This window comes from Callospermophilus lateralis, chromosome 14, assembly GCF_048772815.1.
Source record: "Callospermophilus lateralis isolate mCalLat2 chromosome 14, mCalLat2.hap1, whole genome shotgun sequence".
NCBI classification, from domain to species: domain Eukaryota; kingdom Metazoa; phylum Chordata; class Mammalia; order Rodentia; family Sciuridae; genus Callospermophilus; species Callospermophilus lateralis.
In genome coordinates, this window is record NC_135318.1 from 79,850,816 (window position 1) to 79,869,436 (window position 18,621).

General features: G+C 54.4%; 1 protein-coding gene across 8 annotated transcripts in view; it reads left to right on the plus strand.

The window, feature by feature from the left end:
- Reep1 (receptor accessory protein 1) overlaps positions 1-18,621 on the plus strand; it is an 81,462-nt gene that overhangs the window by 34,376 nt on the left and 28,465 nt on the right. For all 8 annotated transcript variants that reach the window (XR_013088624.2, XM_076833327.2, XM_076833329.2 and 5 more), the window contains exons 2-4: positions 7,432-7,504; positions 14,821-14,897; positions 17,972-18,092. Coding sequence is in view for 7 of the 8 variants with exons in the window: in XM_076833327.2 (XP_076689442.1) it covers positions 7,432-7,504; positions 14,821-14,897; positions 17,972-18,092 (271 nt within the window). In the remaining variant the exon portion in view is untranslated. The remainder of the gene's footprint in view (positions 1-7,431; positions 7,505-14,820; positions 14,898-17,971; positions 18,093-18,621) is intronic.

Below are 18,621 nucleotides of genomic sequence, written 5' to 3' on the forward strand. Positions count from 1 at the left end.
AGGACTCTGTTTTCTTCGTTTCTAAGCTGGGCTAGGAGCATTTCCACAACCCAGCTGAAGTCGTTTTTTGCACACAGCTCCAACGAGGCCATAAAAACCCCTCTCGAGCTCAAAGAGGCTGCGTGGGCTAGGAATGGCTGAGGCCTTGGGGGCCTGGGTGTGGGTCTCGTGGGGCAGGGGATGGGCCCGCAGGTCCCTGACTGGAGGCTTAGGCTGTAGTTTGCAGTTGGTGAACGTGACTCCAGTCATCTCGGGGTGCCATGCAGATCAAATGAGCAAGGAAACCAATGCGATGCTTAGGACGGTGCCTCCCAGCAAGAGCTGTGTAGGTGTCCCCTGTCCTGTCTGCAGGGAGGGGCAACAGGGAGCTAGGGACAAGGCTGACGGAGGGATAGAGTCCTGCAGACCCTCACATCAAGGGGAGGAGAGTGGGGTTCATTTCTGCCCTGCCAGATCAGCTCCTCCAAGAGGGCCCCGGTTTGTGAGCTGGGCCTTGAGATGGTCTGTCACCTGGTGCATATATAGGGCCCAAGGGAGGAGGTCCGCACCCTCTGCTAGACCATGTCCACACAGGGATTCCTGTGGTTGGTGGCCGACAGGCAGTGTGTCCTAGTGGGGCAGAGATGGCTAGGGGCTTGGACAGAAGTAGTCCAAGTCGTCCTCTGACCAATTGTAAAACTCAGTTTCACTGAGCCCTGTTTCCCACCCACATCCTGAGGAAAACCGTGTCCTAGGAAGGTCAGAATTGCTGGTGCCTATGGGTGAATCTGCGCGTCCCTTGGGCACTGAGAGCTCATCGAGGCGTGACCTCTGGGGCCAGATGCAGAGGGCTGGTTCTGGCTTCCTCCCCTCCCCCTCTAGCCTTGGATTAGAAGGCCTAGCGGGGACCTGTGGCAACCAGGGCCCAAGTGGTTTGCTGTGCCTTGGAAACCTGGGCCCCTGGGCCAGACCTGGAGCTCTGTGTGCTGAAGCTTCTGGGTCCCTGTCCAGCATGAGTGGCAAAGGCCAGGTCTCCCACCACGTTTCCGGCCCCAGCCCACCGTGTTTCTGAGACCCTCCTAGCACGCGGGTATCGGTGGACCTTGGAGATGCCGTGTGTGGTGGATCCTCTTCTTGTCACACTGGGGCCTCTGACAACTAAACGTCCTGTAGCTGAGAGCTCAGAGGCCCAGCCTCAACTGGGCCATCCATCTGGAGACACAACTCAGGGCAGGCGTCAGCTCCTCCAGGTGCCCTCGTGCTGAGGTGGAATAGGTGATGTCCACCCAGCCCTGTGAGATTGGTGTAAGTGTCAGTGCCGAGTTTTGACCACGGGCACCGAGCGCAGCCAGCACCGGGTCTAGGGGCAGCTTCTCAGCCCAGCACCCCCCTAGCCACTCCGCAGAAGCCAGCGCTTTCCGCACCTCCAACCAGGAACGTGGCTTTTGTCCCTTTAAGTTTGCCTTTTCCAGAACAGCAAATCCTAAAAAGGAAAATCCACCTGGGGGGAATCACCCTGCACAGGCCACCGCAAGGCCTCGAAACTCCGTGGCTCCTGACTCGGCAAGGCCGGGTCTCTGAGTGGGGTTCCGGCACCACGAGGAATCTAGGGGGGTCAAGAGGCTCTCAGCACCACCCACGGCCAGAGGGCCTAGAGCAGGCAAAACACGCAGACCTCGACAGGGAAATTCACAGCGCATCATGAAGAGGCCTAAAGGAAAGCAGGAGGAAACGGAAGAGGCCACATTCAGAAGGAGAGAGCCTGGCAGAGATGGCGGCTCTTCCCAGCCAACATTAGAAATTCAAGGAAATCCAAATAAGGTTTCCCAAGGAACTCGACAACCTATGATAAAACAGGCAGGAAAAGGGCCAAGGATGGCCATGAGGATTTTAGCATCTCTGGACTTGCTCTGAAGCTGTGGTCATCACCATCATGGCTGTTCTTAAGATGCTGGTGGGGTGGTGTTCACACGGTGGCCATGGAACCCCTGCATGTCAGGAGGCTGACCACACAGCAGTGGGCAGGGACTCCACAGCTGTACCTGGGACGATTGGACGCCTTCACAGAAGAATGGAACCAAACCCCAACTTCCATGAACTCCAGATGATAAAAACCTAGTAGTGAAAAAGCAAAAGTTAAAAACTTTTACAAGAAAATATGTGTGAATCCAGGCACATTGGCCATGCCTATAATCCCAGCGACTCAGGAGGCTAAGGCAGGAGGATTGAAAGTTCAAAGCCAGCCTCAGCAACTCAGCAATACCTGTCTAAAAAAAAGGAGGTGGAGGGTGCTGAGGATGTGGTTCAGTGGCTAAACACCCCTGGGTCCCACCCCTGTTACACACACACACAAAAAAAATCCAGTCATGTTAGTACATTCCTGTCATCCTAGCAGCTCAGGAGGCTGAAGCAGGAGGATTTCAAGTTCAAAGACAGCCTGGGCAATTTAGCAAGATTTTGTCTCAAAATAAAAAATAAAAAGGGCTGGGGATGTGGCTCAGTGATTAAGCACCCCTGGATTCAATCCCCAATACCCCAAACAAAAATAAATAAATAATAAGAGGAAATATATGAGCAGACTTTCCTCAGTAAGATATGTTTAAAAGAGTGATATATTTGTTCATTTACAATTTAAAAATTTCTACACCACAAAAGGTATTACAAACAAGTTAAAAGAGTTTGTGCTGGGAAAAGACTTGCAGATCATCTGTCTGAAACAGATCGTCACCTAAAGATCACTAAGAAGATAACTTAAGGGAGGGACATCAACAGGCCAGGTATGCAGCTCAAGTGGACCACAGGCGTAAGAGGTCAGTCGACTTCACCTGCAATGAGGAGATGCAAACCCGGGTTCCATTTTGCACCCATCAAACTGGCAACGCATTTCAGATCTGACTGTATTCTTCTGGCAAGAGAAGGGGCATCAGGACTTTCACTCAGGAGGGAGTAAATACTGGTGTCACTCTGCTGTGGGTGGGCGTCACCTGGTGGAAGTGCTGTGCGTGTGACCCAGCAGTTCCATGCTGCCTGTGCCCTAAGGAAATTCTCCAATGTGCCTGAGGATACATGTATGAGGATGTCAGTCATGGCCGTGTGTGTCCTGGGGAGAATTGGAAAGAATTTACGTAAGCCGCAATGTGGTCATATAGTGAGGTGGCACATGGGTTCAAGAATGATCTAGAAAGACAAGTCTCAACAGGGATCACATAAAGGATCACAAAACATAAGGTTGGATGAGAAGAACACAATGCCTTGGAATCCATCCAGTGAGATTCTGTTCCTTTGCCCCAAACAGGGAGAACACGGTACTATCCATGCATAGCTCGTGTAGTTAACTCATTATGTCCCATCATCCTGGATGCAACACCTATAGAATTCTATAGAATCCCTATAAATTATTCAATATAGGTTATTACAAGTGTCCTATGTATAGGATTGATGGCACATAATGGGCTTAATAAAATAATGTGTGGATGATAAATACCAAATTCACAACTTTGGGGGCAGGGGAAAGGATCATAGCAGGAAAGTGTTTATGAGGGACTTCAAAGGTCTCTCACTTAATTTTTTTTCCATATTTAAAACAATTGTAACACATCTATTGGAATTCCAAAAGGAACTCGGGAACCACAAAGCACCCTTCCATTGGAATAGAGAGCAAAGTTGGGCATGGTAGTGCACACCTGTGACCCCAGCATCTCAGGAGCTGAGGCACGAGGGTCACAACTTTGAGGCCAGCCTCAGCAACTTAGAAAGACCCTAAGCAACTTAGCAAGCCCCCAACTCAAAATAAAACAGTAAGAAGGGCTGGGGATGTGGCTTGGTGGTTAAGCATCCTGGGTTCAATCCCTAATAACAATAACAACAAAAAAAGTATAGGCAGCAAAGCAGCCCAGGAGAGTCACTTCCATTAAGGTGAGAAAAAACGGGGCTGGGGATGTGGCTCAAGCGGTAGCGCACTCGCCTGGCGTGCGTGCAGCCCGGGTTCGTCAGCACTACATACAAACAAAGATGTTGTGTCTGCCCAAAACTAAAAAATACACATTTAAAAAAAAGAAAGGTGAAAAAAAAACTGATTCATAAGTTTTTACCAAAACCCTCAGGGAATAGTAATTATAATTTATATATTTTTAACATTAAGAACATAAAGCACAAAATATAATCAGTGTAAATTTATATTGCTTTGGATGTTCAGAGGAAACAGGATGAACTGGAAGAATTTTGTGCAAACTTGTTTTTTTCAATGCAACACACCATCTTTTAAAAATTCTTAACCATAACATGTGCATCCCGAGTCCACAGACCATGTATGTACCAATATACACACATGTGTCCATATGCCACGTGTGTACCTGCATGCACACGTGTGTCCCTAGACCATGTGAGTACCTGCATGCCCATGTGTGTCCCTAGACCATGTGTGAACCTGAATTACACATGTGTGTCCCTAGACCATGTGTGTACCTGCATGCACATGTGTGCCCATGGACTGTGTGTACACACATGCACATGTGTGTCCATAGGCCATTGTGTACCTACATGCACACGAGTGTCCATAGACCATGCGTGTACCTGCATGCACAAGCATCTCCATAGACCATAACCAGCATGCAGGGGGAGAGGTCGAGTGTGGGAGTACTGTTTCTTTAGAGTGGTTTGTTTTATGGTGGAATAAACACCTGTATAAATAGGCTCATTATTCTGCTTACACTTCACATTTTAATTTTAGAAAAACTATTGCTAGCGTTGATTCTAGAATGGTCAGTGCAGTTTAAACTGTTTAAAATGCAGTTTAAAATGGTCTTGTGGTTTGTGAGTCTTGGACTCAGTTGGCAATGGCAGCACTGGAACCTGTAGTGGAGCCCCAGCCTGTGCAGCGTCTGTGGCCCCGGGACAGCCCAGCGCTCCTCCGGGCACCTGGATGGTCAGTGTGTGAGAGCAGCACCTCCCTCCGCTCAGAGCTCCAGGAGGGGCCTCAGAGCTGTGTTCCCCGATACTGGCCCATGAGTAGGTGTGGTGCCCACCATCTTGGACTGTCCTTTTCTACCTGAGCACTTGCTAGGACACTGGGCATTCTCTTAGGGCAGATTGGCCTGGAGGTCAGGGAAGAGTCCATGGTGTGAGGACCAGGAAATAACTCGCTGGGCCAGGGTTTCCAGCATGTCCTGTGGGCTCTCGGCTGGAGAAGGCCTGTGGGGCGTCCTGTCCTGTGCCCTGTGGACATGTGCCCTCCAGAGGCCAGCAGCACCCTCCTGGCTATGATAACTGAAGGAGCTCCAGGCGCCGCCCAGATGCCCCTGGACAACGGAATCGCCCTGCTGGGACTGCCGCCTGGAGCGTTGTGATCCTAGGGAGCCTCTGGCCACCCCTGCGTTCTGGAGGGCTCAGATGGGTGGCATGGGGGGAACAGCCTGAGGAAGGCTTCTAACTGGAGCAAGAGGGGCAGGGGCACAGACAGGGGAAGGCGGCAGCAGGCGGGCACCCCTGAACTCTGGAGAGGGTTGCTGGCCACAGACATTGACATGAGGAGGAGGGTGGGTGCCAGCCCTGGGCCCCTGGCGCTGTGAGGCTCTGTCATGGACACCCCACTCTGCCTGAGCGGGCCTGAGCCTTGATGGAGCCTATACACATTTGACCACTCTCCTCCTGGCCTCTGCAGGCTGTCACTGGAGGGTGGACTACGTTCCTTGGGGATAAATGACAGTTGTTTGATCATTTCCTCAAAAGACACATATCAGGCACCCACTTGGTCAGGGGCTCTTCCCGGCGCTTGGACCCTGGTGGTGTGAACTGGGAGCCCCAGGGCCTTGGTCTGTGAAGGTCGTCCAAGATGTCCAGTCTCAGGTGACAGAACAGGCCAGCCCACTGTCCATTCCTAGCCTTAGCCCTAACCTGCAGTCAGCCCACGCGGGTGAGCATGCCCAGTGCCAGTGTTGCCTGAAATGTTCCTAGGGCTGCTGCTACTCAGGGCCACAGGCCTAGAGGGGCTGTAGACACCCCAGAGGGAGAAGCGCAAGGCTTCCCAGTGGGGTGCTTCTCTTGAGCTCCTGAGACAGGCCTTAAAGGGTCAGTGGGCTTTAACAAACCAGTCCTGGGCTGGGGAAGATCCTGCACTCAGATGGGGGCTCTCAAAAAGCCTCCAGAGTCACAGGTTGCTGGCACCTAGCACACTGGGACAGCTGCTGACTGGTCACCCGAGGCCTTGGGGCTTGGGGGTGGGTGGGGGGGCTGGGAAGGCACAGCATGGTGTGGAGAGGGCCTTGCGGGGCACCTGGTCTGGGGACACAGGCACCAGTGCCCCCTGGCTAGGATTGCTGCATTCACTGCTTTCCTCCAAAGCAGATTCAAGCTCCTCCCCCAAGGGGTGACATGCTAATTGTCATTGAGACCAAAATGCAAATTCGTCTGTGGTGGGACCCAGGGGCAGGGGCTGGCTCCCAGCTGACCTGCCCAGCCCCAGCCTCCAGGCAGGGGGAGGCCTGCCTGGTGGACACAGGTGACATTTCCTCAGAGTGGATAGTGAGCCTGAAGCTTTGCTGATTCAGCCCACGCAGTGGCCTCCCTCTGGATGCTGAGACCTCAGACCCAAGGTCAGGAGTGTCCAGGATGGTGTGACTTCACCCTGGAGCTTTGTGCAGTGAACGCCTACTTAGCGAGCACTTTACCCTGTGCCGCTCACATCAGACGGAGCAGACCATCCGGTGCTGTGGACAGGGCATGGAGTGAAAGCACACAGTCCCACTGGTACTGTGGTCCCTGCTCCTGCTTTTTTTCCCATGGTGTGGGGGTGGAACGCAGGGTCTTGCATGTGCCAGGCAAGCGCTCTACCATGGAGCTACACCTCCACCCTTTCTATTTTCGTATTTTGAGGTAGGGCCTCACTAAGTTGCTGAGGCTGGCCTTGAACTTGTGGTCCTCCTGCCTCAGCCTCCCAAGTTGCTGGAATCTCAAGGTGTGCTGGGATGGCCACCCTGACTGGCTTGCTTCTACATTTCAGGAACAGTGGTTAATGTGGGGTGGGGATGCGCTGGGGTTGACCAGGTTACGGTTACAATGGGAGAAGCTTATTCTGGCTACAGGATCAAAGATCAAGTCCAGTTGGGCACGCTGTGTGGGGCTTCAGAGGGGGTCAGCAGCCGGAGTGGAAAGGTGGCCTTTGATTTCAGGGATCTTGGCTGCTCAGCTGGACCTCCACACTTGTGGCCTCTGTGACCCCCAACCATCCTTTCATGTTGACAGACTACAAGTTGAAGGAAGCAGAGGTGGGCTGGGCCAGGGGGTTTCCAGGTACAACCTCCATCAGCAGGAGGACCTGGGGGCCCAGGTGGGAGGGACCCAGCCCTACAGCAGCCTTTCTGTGCCTGGAGGGCGGTTCCTGGCCCCGAGACAGACAGCTTCCCCCAAGTAGGATGAATGGAAGCCACACTTCTGCTTTCCCTCTCTCCCATACAGGCTCATATTTGGCACCCTCTACCCTGCGTACTACTCCTACAAGGCTGTGAAGTCCAAGGACATTAAGGAGTATGTAAGTAGAGCCCTTTGCTGCACGGCGGGGTGGGGGGGAGTGAGGGCTGGCCGCAGGGTTTGCCCTCGGTAGTGGGCCTGTGGCTGGTGGAGACTCCTCTGCAGTGGGTCCCAGTCTGGGCCCTGAGTGTGGTGGGAAAGCAGAGCTGCTCAGCCAGAGGACAGGGTGCCCATGCATGAGTGACCTCACCACTCTCAGCCTCAGTTTCCTTGTTGGGACACACTGTGGACCCTGGGGTCAGCCTAGCATGGTGGGCAGGGTACCTGTCCTGGGGTCTTCCTGGTCTTCTTCGGCCCTACTCCAGCCTGCGGTTCCTCCTGCTCCGGGGTGGGCCTGTTGCTGTGTCAGCTGTTTGAGAGCAGGCGCTGCTCACCACCCATCGGTATCCCCAGCAGCTTGCAGAGTGCTGAGCACGGGAGAGGCTGCAGAGGACCCCTGGTTGGAGGGTCCTCTGGACACTGTCCATGGACATGCTGGGTCCTTTCCACAGAACTGCTAGGCCACCCTGATTGACAGGCATGTGTGGTGGGGGAGAGAAGGTGCCCTCACCCTGGAGGACACACCCAGCTCTTTTCAAGATGGTGGACTTGGTGGAAGCCTGGTCAAGGCCTGGCTCTGAAGTTCAGTGGCTGCAAGGCTAGACCAGTGCCTGAAGTTCCAGGAGCCTCCGTGTCCTCCCTGGGCAGTGGGTGGGGGATAGCAACTGTCTCTTGCTCAGATATTACCTGGCAAGTTTGACGCAGGTAAGGAAATCATTCAGAGTGGGCCTGGAGGGCATTGCTGCAGGTTTCCCGGAGCCCTGATGAAGAAGCCGGCCACCCTGGCCACCAGCCACTTTGGCCCTCTCTCCCAAGTCCCCAGTACTCCCTGCCTGGCTGGTGCTCTGCTGCTCCTAAGCAGGGGACCGGAGGGGTGGTTCCTCTGGAGACAGTCCCTGGACTGCGTGAGCCTGTCTCAGCGAGCACACTGTGGATAGCGGTGACGCTGCTGGCACAGAACCCGCAGGGCTCGTCTGACTGGGCCAAGGCGAAGCCCCAGTGGCCTTTCCTCCTGGCTCTTCCCCTCACAGGGAAGCGGGCCAGGGAGGGCCTTGTGGGTCAGCACGGCAGGGCTGACCCTCCACTCCCCAGGGCAGAAAGCCCCAGCTGAGCTCAGCCTGGTGTGCTGCTCTGTGTTACTGAACTCGCGGGGGTCTGGCGTAGCCGGGACTGGCAGCCGTCAACACCGAGTGGACACTGACGCCGGGCAGCTGTCCTGTGGGCCCCAGGGGAGATCCGAGGTCGGGAGGCTTCTAGGTGAGAGTGGGGCCAAGGAAAGTGGAGCGTCGGGGTCCCTTTCTCTGCTCACACTCAGGTCACACACCACACGCTCAGTGTCACACACAGTCACAGTGTCATAGCCAACGTCACAGGCACACGTGCTCACACACCCACACTTGCTCTCATTCACATGCACACACACTCCTTTCCCAGTGGCCCATTTGAACAGAAGAGGAGCTGGGGGTCCTTGACACTCTCCCGAGCCTCCATCTCGCAAACACACCTGCTGGAGACACTCCCTGGGCTACCCTGGCCTCTCTAGCTCCCTCCTGCTCCCTGCTGGTGACTGTCCCTGGGCTGCCCTGGCCTCTCCAGGTCTTCCTGCTCCCTGCTCCCAGGCTCAGCAGAGCCCCTCCTAAGTCCCTGCAGGGCTCAGTGGTCTCCTTTTCCCTGTCAGGTGGCAGGTCACCAGGGACCCCCTGCCGGGTCTGCAGGCGCAGCCTCTTCTGGGCCTTGTCGGGCGGGCCTCCTCCTTGGCAGACTCTGCAGGAAGCCTGGGTCCTCCTCCTGGAGGCCACCTACACCCTTGGCTGGTGGTCCCCACTCCAGAGCCAGCCTCCCATGTCCCTGGGCGCTCTGTCACATCCCTTCTCCTTCTTACCAGTTAGGACGCTTCTCCTCTTCTAAGGACAAGTGATTACCTGGGGCCCAGGACACCCTTCCCTCCGGAGGCCTTAGCAACTCCTCACGGCCACCTCGTGGGGCTTGGGTGTGGGTGTCCTGGGGAGCTGTGCACCACACCCTCCTCCCCTGTGTCTGAATGGCCAGCGCCCTGTGGGAGAGAGCACAAAGTACATGAGTTAGGATCACTAAGTGATGCAGAACATGGGAAGGGAGAAGGTAAACCCTGCAGTCCGTCCTCACGAAGCTGGTCAGGAGATCACAGCAGTGTTGGAATCTAGCATTCAAGATGATTTCTAAAGGATGAATCGTGACTCTCAGACAAATGAAAATAAGGGCATGTTGAAGATTTTCTTGAACTCCTTAATTATTGTGGTGACCCATAGGGTGTAAAGTGGTTCAGAGGTGCTTGGGTTAACACGCCAGATCCCTGCAGAATCAGGATGCTCAAGGCTCGTGCTGGGTACCCTGCACTCCACAGAATCCATGCCTTCCCCTCCCCGGGTTCCTCTGGCCCTTCCCTCTTCTGTCACCCTATTCATGCCTGAGTGTCCTTGGTTGGCACTTGGTGAGAGGGCTCTCTGTGCACACTGTGAGAATGAAGGCCTTGTGATCTTGCCTTCGCAGGGTTTAGCAATGAGCCACCACTTTCACCTCCAATGGGGACAGTACAGGGAGCGCCCACAGTGGACCCCCAGTCCATCTACCCTGGTCCCCCTGACAATCAGGATTGTCACTGCATTGAAGCCTGCAGGTTGCCCTGTACCTATATTCCAGTGAGTGTCTTGAGGTGGCCAGGTGACATTTTGTTGGAACCATCTCGTACTCCTGGTGGATGCAGCCACCTCTCAGGTAATAAAGCCATTGAAAAGCAGTGTCAGAGATTTGGAGGTGAGGGCAAGGGTGCCATGGGTGAGCTGGACCGCAGCCTGTGTGCGTGAGCAGGATCCCGTCAGACGCCGGCCCTGGTCCCGAGGGTCCCGGTGAGTGGCACACTCTCACGTCTGAAGCACTCTTGAGGCAGTGCAGGTGGTGTGGCTCTGTGGACCACATTGTGAGCCGCGAGGAGCTGCCATTGGGCTGAACTAGGAGACAGGTCACCCTAGCTGCTTGGTTCCTGAGCCTGGAGGCCCTGGCTAGGAAGTAGGGCCATGTGTGGGTGACAGAGTCAGAGAAGAAATGCACCCAGGACAACACACCCACCCAGGAGAGGCCAAGCATTCCGTGGGGCTCCCTGCCTCAGGGCCAGGCTGTGGGGTGCACAAGAGCGGAGGCTCCCCAGAGCGTCACCTTGTCACCCCATCTCTGTGCTCGGAGGAGGCCCCTGGCGAGAAGCAGTGAGTGGGGTACAGCACTGAGAAGGGCCCTCCCTGAGCCCCTGGCCCCAGTGCTGGGGGGGGCCTGGGTGTGGCCCCCTCCATAAGGCTCTGTGGGAAGGTAGAGGGAGGCAGGCTGAGAACCAGTGGGGAGCCGTGTCAGCTGGTGCTTGGCCACGGCCACGGTGGCGGTGGCTGGACATAGGTTCCACCAGTGAACACCCGATGGAGGCAGTGGAGAGGATGGCCCTGGACGGGCTCTTGTGTGTGGAGGGTGTACATGGGACGAGTCTTGCTACTTCCACATGCTGTCAGTCCCTGGGAGCGGGCCTCCTGCTGTCGGTGAGGCCACGGAAGCCCGAGCATCAGGAGTTCCCACTGGGGAACCCATTTCCTGGTGGTCACAGGCGAACACGATTCCCATCTCCGGGGCACCCTGTCGGGCTGCATGTGACCCCTCAGGTCCTGTTTGGGGGAAGCATTTTAAGGAGGGGGGGCATGATGGGAGCTTCTCCAGGCTGACAGTCCCCCATGGCTCCTCGTTTCTGGGGGCTCAGCCTCCCTGCTTGGTCTGTCTTCTGGGGACCTGTTGGGCCCCCTTGGGTGTCCTCTGGACACTCAGTCCATCCTTCGCCCTTCTCCCTAATTGGCTTTCTTCACCTTCTGTTGGGTGGTGCTGTGTCCGCCTATCACTGGTGCCCGGCTTTGGCGGGTATCTCACAGCCACGAGCAGGGGCCCTGGCAGGGAGCATGGGTCGCCTCCCAAGCTGTCTTCTTCTCCAAAAGCCATTTAGATGTGTTTCCCAGTATGCCTACCCGCTGTGCACCTTTGGGAGCCATCTTCTCTTTCCCACCCACAACGCCCACATCAAAATCATGTCCACCCAGTGCCCGATGTGTGCCAGGAGTCGGAGGAGCGGGCCAGGTGCTGGGGACATAACCACATGTGAGAAGGGCTGCTGCCACCTCAGGGAGCTCCATCCACAGAACAGCAGAGCAGCAGCACGCACCTCCGCAAGGCTCAGTGAGCGCTGGACAGCCTGAGGGGCACTGGGGGAGGGATGGGCCACCTGGGCTCCAGGCACTTCCTAGAGGCTGAGGCTGAGGCCAGGGGTGAACCTGGAGACAGAAAGTGGCACTCTTCAGGGAAGTGGAGTGGGTGGGCGTGGGCAGGGGTGTAGCGGGAGCCTGGAGTGAGAGGCCAGGGCCGTCAGTGCTTTTCAGAACCAATGCAAGGAGTTTGGGTTTTTTTTCACAACAAGGAACCACTGGAGGGTTGAGCTAGGCCAGAGGATCGCCCATCTGGGATCAGGTCACTGTGCCTGGAGTGAGAGGGCAGGATGGAAAGGAGGGTGGGGCAGAGCATGAGGGGCAGCCGCGCTCTAGACAGGTCTGAAGTGAGGCCAGCCAGTGGGTGGGGAGAAGACGGGGTCAGGGGGAGCTAGAGGTGAAGGGTGCCTGGTCTAAGGTAGGCCAGGGGTCTAGAAAGCCCCCAGCAAGGGGTGGAGAGCCCGAGAAGCGGCCAGTCAGGCAGAGAGACGCCGGACAGTTTGGCCTTTGTGGCTTTTCAGGGGTGAGGCCACCAGCAGTTCCTGGCACCCCTTTAAGAATTATGGGGTGGAAACCCTGTGCTCAGGGGGTGCCATGTGCCCTGCAGGTGAGGACAGGCCGGCTGATGGCAGGGCAGGTAAGCTGCAGAAGCCTGGCTGACCACTTTCCAGGAAGGGATTTCCCTCCACTGGTCCTCCTGGCGTTTGCCTGGTTTCTCATCGGGGTGTCTAGCTTTCCTCATGTGGACTTCCTTTCAACAGGTGTCCTTAGCTGTGTTCCCAAGAGACTCGGGGAGAGGGTAGATGGCCTTGTTTTCCTGGCCCTGCCCTTGCTCCTTGCTGCATGGGGAGGCAAGGGGAGTGCACAGTGTCCCGACCCATCCCTCAGCGCCCTAGTCCTGGAGGGTTCCCGACAGCTCTCTGTTTTCCTACAGAACCTGTGGCATTCCCAAGGACTTCCATGATGACATGGCCTGAGAGTGGCAGGGGAGAAAACCTCGCTTGTCCCTGGGTCTTGAGGGCCACAGCCTGTTTCCTCAACCTTGGGGATGGGTTTGTCACAGGACTTTCTCTTTCTTTTGGTAGATATTTTGTTATCAAGGTGGGCAGGTTCCCTCTCCCCACTTTGCCGAGAGCGCTCATCACCGTGGTTGTTAGGTTGTCACCGCGGTTGTTAGGTTGTCCATCACTGCGATTGTTAGGTTGTCTGACACCGTGGTTGTTAAGTTGTCTGTCACCGTGGTTGTTGGGTTGTCACCATGGTTAAGTTGTCTGTCACCGTGGTTGTACTCATACGCGGCTGTCTGTTGCCCTCTTGTGGAGAGTGAGTGTGCCAAGCAGGCAGTCCAGATGTGACAGGGCCCCTCCAACCTGGGGCAGTTCTTACCTGTAACAACCTGTCACCACGGCTGTTAGGTTGTCTGTCACCGCGGTTGTAAGTCGTCACCGTGGTTGTGAGGTTCACTCTCTGTTCTGTTGTGCTGCTGTGCTGTCTCCTGGTACTGGGACGGAGCCCAGGCCTCGCGCATGCTGTGTGTGTGTCTACCGTTGCCTGATGGCCCTGCCTAGACTTATTCCTTATCGATTCAGCTTTTTTGATAAATAGGAGCCCTTTGTACCTTCTCTTCCTTTTTCTCTTTTCTTATCTTTTTAAAAAGCTGCCTGCCAGTTTTGACATCTAGGTCATCTATGGATCTGTTTCTGTGACACTTCTTCTCATACTGGGGACTGTATCTTCCTGTCCCTTTGCCCATGGGGATTTTTATTGTGCTGGGCTTTGTGTAGGACACATGGTAGAAACTCAGCCATCTGTTGCCCTCTTGTGGAAAGTGAGTGTGCTAAGCAGGCAGTCCAGGTGTGACTGGGCCCCTCCACCCTGGGGCAGATCTTACCTGTATTTCAGTTCTGCCTTTAGTCCGAGAGCTGATCCCTTAGTGCTGACATATAAATTTTATTCCTAAAGTTGGCCCCCAGATGTCTCATGAGAGCTTCCAAAATATTGCCTAGGTCCCTCAATGAGACAGGACTTGAACTCCACGCGTGCTTCTCCTGCAATGAAGAGAAACAGAATTCCTGCCCAACTCCCTCAGCTTTCTGTTGATTTGCTTGTTTCTTTAATGCCAAAGTAAACATTTCGGAGTTTCATTGGTTCTGTGCCACTCAAGAGCTGGCCAAGGATTTGAAGGCACATTACATGTAGACTTGGGGGCCTCCCGACTCTGGGATTTCCTCCTCTCCACTCTGGCAACTCTGGGCCTCACACTCCTTTCTCCAGTCTTCACCCAACAGGCTGCTGAGTCCCAGGCCTCGGCCTGGATTGTCTTCAGGAGTTCCAGTGGGGCTCTCCCTCACGCTCCCCTAGGGCTGGCCCCTCTTCTCTGCCTCTGCCTCATTGCTCAGGGACCTTCAAGTAGTGGTTTTGAAGGGTTTTGCTGAGGCTCAGCAACGGCTGTCAGGAGGTCAGCCCGGCCCTGGCCACTGCACAGGGCTGAAGGGGAAGGAGCCACAGGGGAGCCAGCCGGTAAAGGAAGCACTCAGGGGCATTTTGCAGGAGCTCAAGAGAGAGGGAGGGGGCAGAGAAGAGAGAAAGGACGTCACCAGGGAGGGACTTGAATAGTCTTGCAGGTGGCCCTGGGGCCTGCCCACAAGAAAGGGTTCTAAATGACACTTGAGGATGCTTGGCCTGGTACAAGTCCATCCTGGGACATCACTGTGGAGGCTATGGTTTTGGATTGCCAGATGGTAGTCCTAGCACAAGGGCCAGGCTGTAGCCTGGTCCTCCTGGTCTCTCCCTACTCACCTGAGGCTACGAAAGGCCGCCAGGGTCTAACAGGGTCGGATCTGACCTTGAGCCTGGCTGGCTGTGGGAGGGCCATTTGTAGGCCCCATTTCTAGCCCCAGCATATGGAGTACAGCTGGACGTGAGCTGGGAGGGGCGGGGAATGGACAGGGGCCACCTGGGTGCCACCAACACCTGCCCTTTCTCCTAGCTCTGTGCTGTCTCCCTGCAGGTCAAGTGGATGATGTACTGGATCATATTTGCACTTTTCACCACGGCAGAGACATTCACAGATATCTTCCTGTGCTGGTAAGGACTCTGGGAATGGAGACATTTCCAGGACAGTTTTGCTTGGTAGGAGGCGGGAGGAGGGGAGGGAATGGGAGTTAGGGCTGAAATCCAAACCTTGGCGCAGGTGCAGTCCTGTTAATTGGATTACTTTTGATGATGAGGTCTATAAAATTTGTTCTTCAAGTACATATTTATTGAATGACCTTCAAGAGCAGGTGTTGTCCAAGGCACTAGGGATACGGGCAATACAGGCCCAGTCCCCCAATTAATGCACTGGGTAGAGGATTTATATGTCAAAAGAAAAGAAAAAAGGAACAGGGGACGCAGTGGTGCCCACCTGTCACCCCAGCGGCTCCGGAGACTGAGGTAAGAGGATTGCACTTTGCTACTAATGTCTTTTTGGTGGATATTTAATTTGGTTCCTATTTTATAAGCAATACAGCTATGCTTAGCAATGGAATGATTAAAAATCATCAGTTCTTTGCATTGATGTGTTGTATCTTAGGTGAAGGGGCCGTGAGTAGTGCCTAGTATCCTGTTTATGGTTAAAGAGCTGGGACGCACACACAAGTGAGAATGTGTATTGAAAGGGAATAAACAGGGCCTGAGTAGCTCAAAAGCACTTCGCAGTCTTGTCCCACAGACCCTAATCTCACAGCCTAGGCACAGGCTCTTAGGGTAGGCCATACACCATCAGGTGCTCTTCCTCGTAGCTACACGGAGGGGCCTCCTCTGACTACAAAGCTCATGCAGAAGTTCCTCTTCCAGGCGTTCGGGCTGCACATGCATTCACATGTTGTGTAAAGAAGCACACACCAGCCAGGCATGGTGGTGCACACTTGTCATCCCAGCCACTAGGGAGGCTGAGGCAGGAGGACCACAAGTTCCAGGCCAGCCTGGGCAACTTAGGGAGACCTCAAAATATAATTAGGGGGGCTGGGGCTGGGGCTTCGTGGTGGAGTGCTTGCCTAGCATGTGTGAGGCCCTGGGTTCAATCCTCAGCACCACTATAAATAAAGGTATTGGGTGCAACTACAACTAAAAAATAAATAAACATTTAAAAAAATATATATATATAACATGTACACTCAGAAAAATGAAAAATTATTTCTTATCTGATTCAAATGTATGATGTCAAGATCATTGTATTGTCATGTATAACTAATTAAAACAAATTAAAAATGGGGAAAAACATATATAAATAAAATTATGGCTGAGGATGTGGCCCAGTGGTAAAGATCATTGTATTGTCATGTGTAACTAATTAAAATATATAAAATTAGGGCTGAGGATGTGGCCCCTGGTTCAATCCCATTAAAAAAACATAAAGCACAGGAGGCTTGCTCACAGCTTCTCTGTAGACCTGGCCACCCCAAGACCGTCCATCTCGGGGCCTGGGGGCAGCCACTGAGACAAGGCTGTGTGAGGTGCCCCAGGGCCTCTGTCCACTGTGCTTGCTGGGGTGCGGTGTAGAGGGGGGCATATGGAAGGCTGAGGGCTCCTGGAGGGCAGGTAAGGGAGTCTTCGCACCTGTGATTGTGTTGCCCAGCACTGCCCCTGAAAGGTGCACTAGCAGGGGACGTTCTCACTTAGGAAAGGGTCAAGGGATGAGGTCTAGGGGTCGGGTGGGAGGAGACTCTTCCTGCCACACTCCTGGGCCTTTGGCTTGGTTTTAGCTTTGTGCTGCCTGACCTTCTTCTTTTACATAATAAATAAAGGAGCTGCAGCATTACAGGCGCCCCTGGCCGCTGTGTGGCCTGTGTGGTGCCTGAGCTCAGACTCACCGGCTCTCCCTGGGCCTGCAAAGACTGTTTTCCAAGGTTCCTCCATTGTTGATCACCAGGGCACTCCTGGGGAGGTGGTCAGGGGGAGGTAGGGGAGGTGGTCACAGGGGAGGGGGGGGAGGTGGTGGTCACAGGGGAGGTGGTCACGGGGGAGGTGGGGGGGGAGGTGGTCATGAGGGAGGTGGTCACACTGTTCTTTCAAAGCTTCCTTTTTCTGGGCAAGAAACATGAAACAATCCTGCCAGGAAAGTGCCCCCTCGTTGCTGAGGAAATATTCTAGAAGACCTTATAGAAAGCAGAGGGGTCGGGACCTTAGTGAGGAAAGGAGGAGAAGGTGGAGCTGCAGATTGGGGTGGGTATTCTGTGTGAGCAAAGCCTAAAGCGACTTGTTAGGAATTGTTCCTTTTTGGTGGTGCACACCTATAATCCCAGCATCCCGGGAGGCTGAGGCAGGAGGATTGCAAGTTCAAGGCCAGTCTCAGCAACTTAGTGAGGCCCTGTCTCAAAATAAAATAAGGGGTGGGGTGTGGCTCAGGGGGGCTCCCCTATCGGAGCAGGTACCTGGGGAGGACTTACCTTTTTGAGTCTTTTAAGTCTGAGGACTTACCCTCAGACTGTCACAGGTGACCCCAACATAGCATCATGTTTTGTTCTAATCAGGTGTGGTGAGCCGCAGAGACATGGAGATGACTGTCAGGAAGGAAGACGTTAGATATGCTCAGAGATCCCTAGAACAGGAGGAGGGCGTAAACCACCTGGAAACTAGAAGTCTAAAATAATTAATGAAGAACAAAATACAAAGAGTCAGAAATACATTTATGAAAGCGGAGCCCTATACATCTAGTCCCCGTGGGTGCTGGAACGAGACCAAGGAAAGATGGCTCTGGAGGGTTATTTAAGGGGGACATCAAGGGCAGGGGCAAGGTTCCAAGGGTGAGTCTGGCTTCGTGATGTCAGTCAGCAGGTTGATTGGTATCTCGTCAGGTCATACCCATCTCAGGTGCTGTGTGGGCCCCGGCAGAGTGGGATAGAAATTCACACTGTCCCTGGGCAATTGGCCAGAAAGAATGTCCACTGGTCATTCCCAGACACCAGATGTTCCTATCCACTAGGCTCGATGTGCGGTGACCCACACGTAGCCCATGGAGGGCTCGTGACCCAGGAGACTGAGCCATGGGTGCATGTGCGCAGGCGTTTCATGGGCAGAGGAGGAGCTGGGACTGGCCTCCCTATGTGGGCTGAGGTGTCCACGTGCCCAGCCTGGAGTTTCTGGGAGCCTAATGGAGGCGCGTCTTCTCATCTCCCCAGGTTTCCTTTCTACTATGAACTGAAAATCGCGTTTGTGGCCTGGCTGCTGTCCCCCTACACAAAAGGCTCCAGCCTCCTGTACAGGAAGTTCGTGCACCCCACGCTGTCCTCGAAAGAGAAGGTAATGTGCATCCCAGGAGTGGAGGCCGAGGACACGGTGCGAGGGGCAGAGCACCAGGTTGCAGGAGCCCCCTCGCTGGGTTCCTGGAGCCCTGATAAGCTGTTCCTACTAATCCCTTTTTAAATTGTTTCTGTAACACTTTGTTTTCTTTTAATTGTTTACTTATTATTATTATTTAATTGTGCCATGCGTGGGAGACAGTGTAGAACTCAACACCTGGATGCGATATGCAATGATCAGCCAGGGTAGTGAGCGTTTCCACCCCCCGAGCATTACTCAGCCTCTGAGCCTTTCAGCTCCTCTCCTGGCTCTTCCTAAAATATACCAGGGCCATTGTGAACTGCAGTCGCCCCACCTGCCATAGAACAATAGCATTTACTCCTACCTGTGCATCTGAACCCAGCGTCCCACTTGCCTCCACCTTGGTCTCTATCCTACATTCAGATGGCTGTGTTCAGCAGCCACCTATGAGGCAGAACATGAGGTGCTTGTCTTCCTGTGTCTGAATTAGTTCACGTAACACACCATC